This window comes from Agrilus planipennis, unplaced genomic scaffold (genome assembly GCF_000699045.2).
Source record: "Agrilus planipennis isolate EAB-ADULT unplaced genomic scaffold, Apla_2.0 scaffold329, whole genome shotgun sequence".
Classification (NCBI taxonomy): domain Eukaryota; kingdom Metazoa; phylum Arthropoda; class Insecta; order Coleoptera; family Buprestidae; genus Agrilus; species Agrilus planipennis.
Genome location: NW_020439029.1, coordinates 118,751 through 129,249, shown reverse-complemented (window position 1 = coordinate 129,249; position 10,499 = coordinate 118,751). Strand labels below are relative to the sequence as shown.

Below are 10,499 nucleotides of genomic sequence, written 5' to 3'. Positions count from 1 at the left end.
AAACAAAATGATTTTTGTTTTTGGGGTATAGTATAAGTTCAACAAAAATTTGTTTTCCATCAATATATTAATTTTGCGCTGAGATTTATTCTGGTTAATAGTTGGAAAACAATAATGTTTATGATAAATTTAAAAGATGTAAGGGCTACTTCGGAACTGGCGAAAATTCATTGAGCGCATCAAAAGACCTTCATAGGGTATACATATTTTGTTCTATTTTTTTTATTTAATTTTCATTAGTTGCGCATATTTGTATTTGCAGCACGTGCGACATTAACCTTGAGAAACGTCACGAAACGTCATCGGTACAGTACTGCGCATAGACTATACGGTCACGTGAGTATTTCATTATTTATGTGCGTTTGTTTTTGGCGAACATAACCCAACTTTAAATCCTAAAAATTAATCATTTATTTAGTCATAATACTTTACTTTATAGTGGATATAAGTGAATAAATAAAACAAATAACATAAAAAATGTCTGAACCATCATCATCAAAAGATTCAGTGACTAAATTGCCAATGGTTTACATTTGTGGTGGTAAGTAACAGTTTATAAATGTGTAAGGGAATTGTTTTATAATAATTCAATTATCCCTTGCTTTAAGAGTGCCATAACGAAAACGAAATCCGGCCAAGAGATCCTATACGCTGCAGGGAATGTGGTTATCGAATTATGTACAAGAAACGTACCAAAAGATGTATCCTTTTAATAAATTAATAATTTACTTTTACTTTTAATTGTACATATTTTCCTTAATGCTTCTGAAGTGATTGTTTTTGATGCCAGATGAAGATGGTACATCACTCTTCAATACATGAGACACTACATTATGTAGGCATATTTGTATGTGCTGTAAAATGTTAATTATTAAAAATCGCAATAACTGGTAATAAAATAAAACTTTTTGATTCAGTACACCCTTTGATTTTTTTGTTATTTGACTAAATATACCTGACGACCTTATAATGATGATGATGATTGAATATACATACACTTTTTAATTATTTTTAGTAATTAAGCTGAGTTTAAATTAATTTTACAGTCTATAGTTAGATAGCACGTCTTATTCTGTAGACGTATTTTTAATTATCAATAACTGTTTTTAAATCTTAATTTTAATTCAGTTTTGATAGATATATGTGTGTATGTATGTTTGCGTAGAGGGTAAAAGTAAAACCGAGTCAGCGCGTGGTCGTTTTCCTTGACATTCACCAAGTTTTAAGGTCCCCGTATGGAGGGTCGCGCAGAATCACGATTGCTTTAAATTATCATCCCCTAGCCCAAGCGAAATATTCTCCACCACCGGAGAAGATGCCGATCAATAACAAAGGGCCTATGCCGATAAAAGCCCGCTAAATTTAATCTCGATTTTTAAATGCGTATTTCGCTAGTTCGTCGTTTTACTGTGACTAATATTAAAAATTAAGCAAATTAAAGTTGTCGGAGGAAGCTGTCAGAGGTTCTCTCTACAGAAATAAGTTTGTTTACATTCAAACAGGCTATAAAACAACATTACGCTGAACAAAAAGACCACCCCCTTGAAACCGAGTTTCGCTGGCTGTCATCGTGCAATGCACACGTGTTGGTGTGACGTAATTATTATAGTCGGTTCTTGATCGGTTTGGAGTTACGCGAATGTGGCAAACGTCCTAAAAATTTTTTATAACGTAAATTGAATGCATTTTTAACTTCTATTTGATAATAATTAATTGTACTTAAATGAAATTAGATTAATTCATTTTTTGGACAATATTACAAAAAAAAAAATTATACGTTTATTTATAGGTATCAATAACCTTACGTTCGGTGTATTAATTTGTAATACAGTAACTTACATGCGTTATGCACACATGTATGCGACGTTATCAGTGCAGCAGGTTCATTGACATTCTTTTTCCTTTATTATAGACAATACTATTGTACGGACTGCAGTATTTAATTGTGAAGTTGTAATCGCATTTTGCGATACGTATTTTATGTATGGGAACCAAGAAAAAATATATTAATTTGTTACTGATGATAACGTAAAAAAAATTACTTTTCGTATTAAAATTTAAGTACCTATGCCGTTTTCATTTATCCACATGTATAAATACTTCTAATAGTGCGCAGTTACTAGTAAACATTTTCAATATAAAAAGAATCTTATCATTAATCGCAATTGTTTTTCTGTTTTTGCTTATCTCTGATTAGTCTTATTACGGCTGTAGGCAGACTAATTTCAAAACGCAATCAGCCATATCTCCTTGCAATAAGCTAATAACTATCCCGTTGCGAAACGCATTTTGATACTTTGAGTTATTTTCGTGTTTAATTTTTTTTATCGGTTTACCGTGCGGAAATGCGCGTAAAAGTTGTACCAGTTGTAGTGGGCTACTGATAAGGTTGACATGTGGTGGAGTTTGTTTGAATTAAAATGTCTTCATTGTTGTGTGACCGGTTCGATAGTAACAAATCGGTAATAATGTGTTTTTTAATTTATGTACATATTTTGTTGCAGTTGTGAGTATTTTATTTTTACTGCTTTTCTTGTTTCATTTTGTGAATTTTATGTTGTTCAAATTCAAAAATTATAGTTAACTCCTTATGATGCGTTTTTGTTATACTCATACATTCTAAAAGAAATTATCCAATGAATATTTGTCAAAAAAAATTGAATTTGAATGGTGAAAGGGTAATTTATTCAATGGGGTACCCCCCTCTCTTTCTCGATGTTTGCACGTAGCTAGAAACTATTATAGGACGAACTTGCGTCGGGCATGCGCGTTATTGTACAGCTGAATCTAGAGATCTAGGTATCCAAAACAAGTGTTATCGTAATAAAAATATTAACAAAAATATCGCAGTGTTTACGGTATGTTTATGGTGTGACTTATGGTGAGGAAATTGCTATACAGAATGCCGACCCGACTGTCATTCAACAACTAGAATTTGCACCTAGGGTATGTTTTCTACATTTAACTTGTTTAACATGTATCCACAACCCGGCATAGGAACCACACAGTTTTTGCCGATTTATTGTGCTAGGACATGGCCTACGGAATCAACTGAATCAACTTTCATTATTGCTTTTATGGCTTCTTTCGAAAGATAATTCTGATTTTACTTGTGGTTAATCGCAGAAGGCTTACACGTTTAAAAACAAAATATAACTTTGTCGACCAAGTCATTTTGGTCCGTGCAGTTGTTCTTCATTGTTACGAGCCGAAAGCTATAATGTGCCTACTTTGTAAATTAAAAAAAAAAATCAGTTTTTGAGTTAATTTCTCGCAGTATAAAGATAAAGTACTATAGGTATGGAATATTAGTTTTAGTATGTGGTTTATGTGTTCGTACTTTTATAAGTTGTATTTTGTGTATGTTCGTTTTTAATTGCTTAACTTTCATTTTCGACACCGTTATTACCTTCGGTGCCATCACGATTTTTACCTTAATGCTTACGATACTTTTCGGAACCCGACAAACTTTAAACAAAATAATAAGTGGTTTGACCTTGAATACTCTCAGTATCGTACGTACACATAAATAGGCACTGTTTTTGATTACCTACATACATGGTATGTACTTGTTAATATTTAATTCTTAATTTCTTAAAATGCATTTTTAAATCTACTAATTTCTATAAAACCACATTAATTAATTATCTGTACAAAACGCGTAATTATTAGTAATGAAACGATACACTTAACGATGATCACACTTTACATGAAATAAAATAAATCTGTGCACTTGACTTTGTCAATCACAAAATTACACGTTTTTACTACGGCAATAATGTTAATCAAACATTAAAGCTGAACTTACGTTTCCACTTATTTACATATTTTAATTTATTTTTTAAACTTGTATAAAATATTTTGGATGTCGGTGTAATTGAAAAATGTAATACTAAAAATGTAACCTTCACGTGTTGCCAGACACTTAAAAGTATATTTTTATGTACCTAGGTACCCATGTGTTCAGATACTTGTGTACGTTTTATTAAATTTTTTATTGCAATAGATATTACTAACTATTAATTAAATTCATTGCTAAATTAAAGTTTGAAAAGAAATAACTGATAAGGATTTACAAAATTTTAAATTTAATTTTATTTACAGATAAAAATGTCGACGGAGGCGGAAATAAACAGTATGCAACAGGGTAGCATCCAGCAACTTTTGCCTGATATTGCTACCCTAAGTTTACTTCACAGAACCCAAGGGATTAACTCCCATCACACTACAATGCAAAATATACAGACCAACTCAGGTTAATAAATTTTTATTATTATCATATTTTTATTATCCGGTTGAACAATTTACGTAGTTATTAATTAATTGTTGCTGCACGCTGCACGTCACATAGTAACAGTTGAATTTAAATTGTAAAATTGCTTGCACCTTTCAATTATTTTAGTGTGTGAATGTGTCCGCTACATACGTTAAATTTATTAATAACAAGCCAGAAAAAAATCTAAAAATGAAGCATTGTTTGTTCACATAATCGTTTAGATTTTTATTAATTGATTACATACATGCGCTTATGTCATTGAAAAAACAAATCCATATTTATATAATTCGAAAAACGGAGGGAAAATGCAAATGACGTCACGTAGTGAGGTAGCAGTTTCGTGACGTCACGGTCATTTGCAGTAGTTTTATTTTAACGATTTATTAGAAAATTCAAATTATAATTAGTAATGACATTTGTTTGATTGATTTTTAATATGTCTAAATACTTTACACAGAAATCCTTACATGAAATAATTGGGCAAAGCTTGTTTCACATTAACTTTGCAAGCTGTTTAAACAAACGCTTTGTAAAATTACAATTTTAACTTTTTTCAATGAAGTGTATATTATTTTGTGGACAAATACTGATTAAATTGCTTTTATTTTCAAATATGCACGATTGGGTACAACGTGTTAAAGCTATTCAGTCTTCCGTTAGTCGTAAATATGTTCTTACCCTGTTTTTAAATTTATTTCGTAAATATTTTTCGTTCGAGCATGCGTGAAGTGGTTATCATTAAAAGGAAGCCTTTAAAACTAAAGAATGCTTTTATAATTGCAATTTAAGTTAAATTTTGCTTTTATTCCTTAAGTTTTATTAGAAACTCTTTACAAAAAAAAATTAAATCGTTTGTAGAACTAGTTCAATTTTTATTCATTCAACATTCGTGCGAGTCGATTTTTAGCCTTTTAAACGGCATTTCTTGTTGTATGTGACGGTAAAGGAAAGGGATATCGCTTCGTCTTTATTTTTGTTTTAAAGCGCCTAGTCCGTGGAGTGAAACGGAGTGGAGTAGTGTGTCGTAGATAGCAGCGTGTAGCGCAGACTTGACGATGAAGTGACGTCAGATTCGTAGTGTAATGTCTGCCTCCCTTTGTAACCTGAAAAGATAGTTTTGTGTCTTTTCGCGACTTGTGTGCTTGTGTTTACACTTTTCGCAGCAGAATGTATTCAGGACCAGGAGGGCGTAAGTTTTTCTATTAAATTAATGAAAAGTAAAATTCGAAAAGTCGCCCGTGAGAATCACAAAAGGACGTTGCCAGTTGTTCATTTAACTGTTAGCTTTTAGGTTACACATAAGAACAATCGTTTCTGAGAATGTGATTGTTCATTTGGAATACACATTGATTCCTGCAAAATTCCAACAAGACCAAATTCAATGTAGCGTTTTTTTTTTAAGATGTTGGCGTGTTCTCTATTTTAATTTGAAATATAATTTTTGTGCCTCATTGAGGTTATGACAAAGACAAAAATTTACGATGTTTATTTATAAGTCTGGCATTCCCCAGGCGTTTAAAACTGAGTGGTCTGATATAATAATTAAGTAGGTACTAATGAATAATAATCAAATATATTCAAATAATAACAGATTTTTGGCTTTATATTGACCAATGATACATTGAGGAAACGTGACCTATTTTTTTTACCTTGTCATTGATTTATATATTTACTTGTTAAAGGGCTTTTGTAATCGCCAAGTCGTATAGTTCATAACTATAGTAATAAAAAATAGGTATCTAATATAAGGGGATCCTCTTCCATCGATTTTCTTTTTTGTAGAATTTTTTAGTTTTAAATTTTATTAACGAAAATGCATTGATAACTGTATAATTCGGTATTATTTATTATTAAACACAGAAAATCACATTTATTATAAAGCGTAAATTATTAACTATGCCATGTTGCCGAATTCTAAATTAGTTTTCAATTTTGTCTGCAAAGTTCAGTGAACTTTGACTCGAGTCTGTCGTCCAGTGTCGATTGCATTTATTGATTTGTCTAGGAAAGATGTGCATTCCACCTGTTATTTGGGACATTTCCCGAAATGGTTTCCAAGTTCTAGATAACGAATTGTCACATAACTAGGTATTTAATATAATACCTACATAAGGTTTTATTTATAAGTCGAACAAATATCGATTTTTAAAGAAGTTTCTCATTCTGCAAAATATCGATTTTTAAAGGAGTTTCTCATTCTAAATAAATTACCTACGTGTTAATTATATGTGTATTCAAATGCCTATTACATGGGGATATTATAATTACATAATTTAGGGTCGAGATCTTTTCCTTGACATACCTAATCCCATTACAAATTTATCGATTTGAGTCTTTTTGTACTCCGTTTGCAGACTGGACGTCTTCCAGAAATAATTACGTTGACGCCGTTGTTGTTAGAACAAACAAAGGGGTTGTCTGTGGCAGGAGGCAGGAAGCGCTGTTAAAATATGTGTTAAAATTTTAGGTGGCTTTTGTTTTTCGCGAAGGCATGGTATCTCAAACAGTAAATAAGTAGTGTCAATGAAATTAAAAAAAAAAAATAATGAACTAATCACACTGAACACTCTTTATTCTATTTCATTAATAAATTGTCGCTATTAAAGTAATATTTATTTATTTTTATGTGCAATGAATAAAAAACGTTTTCTTAATTTTGAATTGTAAATTATTCAATAGTTATGCAGTCCGGGGCCGTTCAGTATTGCATAACGCAGGTAGAGGGAGGGGATGTTGTAAAATGTTACAGTGCATTAAAAGGGGGACGGGACAGGATTGTCATCACGTTTTTCCCCGATATCAAAGAGAAAAAAGGGACAAGCGGAAAACGATTTTGTTTGCTCTTGTTTGTTACGTATCTTTTAAAATAAATTCTAGAATATAGTGTTGTTAAGAGCAATTTATCAAATTAAAATTAATTCTACAGCATAAGCAGGGCTATCGAGTGATTGAGAGCTTGGGCTTATGAGATTTTGTATCTTCTGTGCTTCTGCCTATCGCCATCAGTACCTATCGATACCTACACGTGAAAAAATGATTATAATTAAATACGTTCGATTTTAACTTCATGAAGACACAAATTTAGTTAACATGTAACATGTTTCGCTTAACATTGGTTTTCTTAAATAATTCTGATTTCCGAGATGTGGATATTCATAGCAAGATCGTAGTGAGTGGGAGGGGGTTAAGCAACTCCTTATGCAACGTGTTTTCGTTAAATAAAATAAGATGATACAATAAATCTGCTGACAGAAAAACTGGAAGGCAGTACCAATACCAACGTAGAGTTTGTACTAGTACCGGTACCTAATTTGCTGTTTTTTTGCGCGATATAGTAACATTTTTAGGTAAAATGGCCATTAAGGTACTACATAACGTTGGGAGGGGGTTAAGCAAAACGTTACCTAGCGTTAAAAGGGGGTTCAAAATTACATGATTATAAAAAATATATTTACTAGAATAACTACCGTATACTATGTTTAACTATTTTTGCAACTTAAGTTGAAATGTAAAACAATGGTAGGTACCTACATGCCGTTATAATTTTGTTCAGACGGTTCGCAGTCTCTTATCGCATTCTGCGTGGGTTTTTGTTAAAGATTAATAACAGTTACGATATGGAATTTTACGTTTTAAACTTTGTTGCCTTCGTTATTCACTTTTTATATTCAATATTCGTTCTTATGACATCTCTTAGTTTAAAAGGGCAAACAGAAATAATCCCATAATTAATAATTACGTTGATTACATGGTTTAAGTGCGTTGCAAAAGTGCGAGCTTGCAAAATTTAGATTCATATACAGAGGAAGTTAAATCAAAATGGCGAGTTCCACATCATCTTCGGATGGCTCGACTGCCATTGAAGAACGGCCTAAGAGACTGGGTGTTGGTGAAAAACACCCCATGACAGACGTTATGGTAGAGTACATTTTACGCGAAACGTCTAGGCGCCGATTATTACGTGCAACAATTAACAGGCGCGAAATGGGTTGGTATGAAAGGGATAATTCCACTTCACAGCAAAATTGTAAGTTGTTGAGAAATGGAAAGTCTACTGGTTCTTTAGTAAAATGCTGGAGATTATTTGGAGTTGGAACATATTTTATTATAGTAATTACAATTGCTCTGTGGTTTTATTCTTAACTGATTCTACTTTTACTTGTTGGAATTTCATTATATGTAATAAATCAAAAATAAAACTCACCTATCATATTTATATAGGTAAATGCGGAAATTGATAAGTGAGTTTTATCTGTTGCTTTAACTCACAATTTCCTATTTTTATAATAATAATCAAGGGTTGTGTTGGATTAAGAGGAAATAATTTTTATCTTTCGTAGCTGGCACATCAGCGACTGCTTTGGGCACAACAACTACAGCTGTGGCCTTACCGGGGACTGGAGGAAGTGCATTGCCTCCCCCTCCTGATCCACCGCATTTTCAATGTCCCCGACGTCCCAACTTGGGACGGGAAGGCCGTCCCATAGTCCTCAAAGCAAACCACTTCCAAATAACTATGCCAAGGGGCTATGTGCATCACTATGATGTGACAATCCAGCCAGATAAATGTCCTCGGAAGGTATACAAAAAATAATAACTCCTTTTTTATTGCTATTACTAGTGTCACCATTTTCTTAAATATTTTTTTATAGTTAAAAGTATGAAACAGATCCAGTACTTTTAACGTAGTGCTGTTAAAGTAATTACAAATTTATGAAAATATGCCCCTATTTTGATAAAATTAAAAAAGATTTGTTTGATTGAACATAAATTTATGTGTTCTTTGTTATTGCAACCTTATTTATTTACTAATCTTTTTTTGTATGAGATTTTATAATTCTAAAAACATTTTTTCTTATCGAATCTAGGTAAACAGAGAAATTATAGAGACTATGGTTCATGCTTATAGTAAAATATTTGGTAACCTAAAACCAGTATTTGACGGCAGAAACAATTTGTATACTAGAGATCCGTTACCCATTGGAAATTCTCGTGAAGAGTTGGAAGTCACCCTCCCGGGAGAGGGCAAAGACAGAATTTTCAGAGTAACAATAAAATGGGTGGCTCAGGTATCTCTCTATGGTTTAGAAGAGGCTCTAGAAGGTAGAACGAGACAAATACCTTACGAAGCAATTTTAGCCCTAGATGTGGTAATGCGACATTTACCTTCTATGAGCTACACCCCTGTGGGGAGAAGCTTTTTTAGTAGCCCAGAAGGATATTATCATCCTTTAGGTTTGTATTATTTTTAAATTTGTGGTTGTTTAGTTGTTTGGAAGGATGTGGTTTATTTATTTTTTTGTTTTATTTATTCAGGAGGAGGAAGGGAAGTCTGGTTTGGTTTTCATCAGTCAGTAAGACCAAGCCAGTGGAAAATGATGCTCAATATTGACGGTAATTTTATATTATCTAAATATTATAGGAGTATTTATAAAGGATAAATTTTTAGTTTCTGCAACTGCATTTTACAAAGCACAGCCTGTAATCGAGTTTATGTGCGAAGTATTGGACATTCGAGATATAAACGAGCAAAGAAAACCTTTAACTGATAGTCAACGTGTTAAATTTACGAAAGAGATAAAAGGTTTGAAAATTGAAATAACACATTGCGGTACAATGCGAAGAAAATACAGGGTGTGTAACGTTACAAGACGACCTGCACAGATGCAATCGTAAGTAATTCAAATTAGTAATTTGCCTTTACCTAATAATGTGAATATATGTAGATTCCCCCTCCAGTTGGATAACGGACAAACTGTCGAATGCACGGTAGCTAAATATTTTCTGGACAAGTACAAAATGAAACTGAGATATCCACACCTTCCGTGTCTTCAAGTAAGTTGTTGTTGATGATTAAGTTTCTTTTTTATATAATTATTTCTTTTTATGTTAGGTTGAATACTCTCAGTATCGTACGTACACATAAATAGGCACTGTTTTTGATTACCTACATACATGGTATGTACTTGTTAATATTTAATTCTTAATTTCTTAAAATGCATTTTTAAATCTACTAATTTCTATAAAACCACATTAATTAATTATCTGTACAAAACGCGTAATTATTAGTAATGAAACGATACACTTAACGATGATCACACTTTACATGAAATAAAATAAATCTGTGCACTTGACTTTGTCAATCACAAAATTACACGTTTTTACTACGGCAATAATGTTAATCAAACATTAAAGCTGAACTTACGTTTCCACTTATTTACAT

At 32.1% G+C, this 10,499-nt stretch overlaps 2 protein-coding genes across 2 annotated transcripts; both read left to right on the top strand.

Annotated features, from left to right (window-relative positions):
- Positions 1 to 346: 346 nt before the first annotated feature.
- LOC108742338 (DNA-directed RNA polymerases I, II, and III subunit RPABC4) lies at positions 347 to 919 on the top strand. The gene is made up of 3 exons (XM_018477516.1): positions 347 to 541; positions 609 to 701; positions 772 to 919. The coding sequence occupies exons 1-3, from the start codon at positions 478 to 480 to the stop codon at positions 792 to 794; spliced, it is 180 nt and encodes a 59-aa protein (XP_018333018.1). The 5' UTR covers positions 347 to 477; the 3' UTR covers positions 795 to 919.
- A 1,202-nt stretch (positions 920 to 2,121) lies between these two features.
- LOC108742325 (protein argonaute-2) lies at positions 2,122 to 10,202 on the top strand. The gene is made up of 8 exons (XM_018477502.1): positions 2,122 to 2,462; positions 4,105 to 4,255; positions 8,617 to 8,855; positions 9,145 to 9,511; positions 9,593 to 9,670; positions 9,726 to 9,948; positions 10,003 to 10,111; positions 10,170 to 10,202. The coding sequence occupies exons 1-8, from the start codon at positions 2,421 to 2,423 to the stop codon at positions 10,200 to 10,202; spliced, it is 1,242 nt and encodes a 413-aa protein (XP_018333004.1). The 5' UTR covers positions 2,122 to 2,420.
- Positions 10,203 to 10,499: the final 297 nt, after the last annotated feature.

Coding starts and splice junctions, on each gene's coding strand:
- LOC108742338 (XM_018477516.1), top strand. CDS start 478: ATGTCTGAACCATCATCATCAAAAGATTCAGTGACTAAATTGCCAATG. Junction 542..608: donor AATGGTTTACATTTGTGGTG/GTAAGTAACAGT, acceptor CCTTGCTTTAAG/AGTGCCATAACGAAAACGAA. Junction 702..771: donor CAAGAAACGTACCAAAAGAT/GTATCCTTTTAA, acceptor ATGCTTCTGAAG/TGATTGTTTTTGATGCCAGA.
- LOC108742325 (XM_018477502.1), top strand. CDS start 2,421: ATGTCTTCATTGTTGTGTGACCGGTTCGATAGTAACAAATCG. Junction 9,512..9,592: donor AGGATATTATCATCCTTTAG/GTTTGTATTATT, acceptor TTATTTATTCAG/GAGGAGGAAGGGAAGTCTGG. Junction 10,112..10,169: donor CACACCTTCCGTGTCTTCAA/GTAAGTTGTTGT, acceptor TTTTTATGTTAG/GTTGAATACTCTCAGTATCG.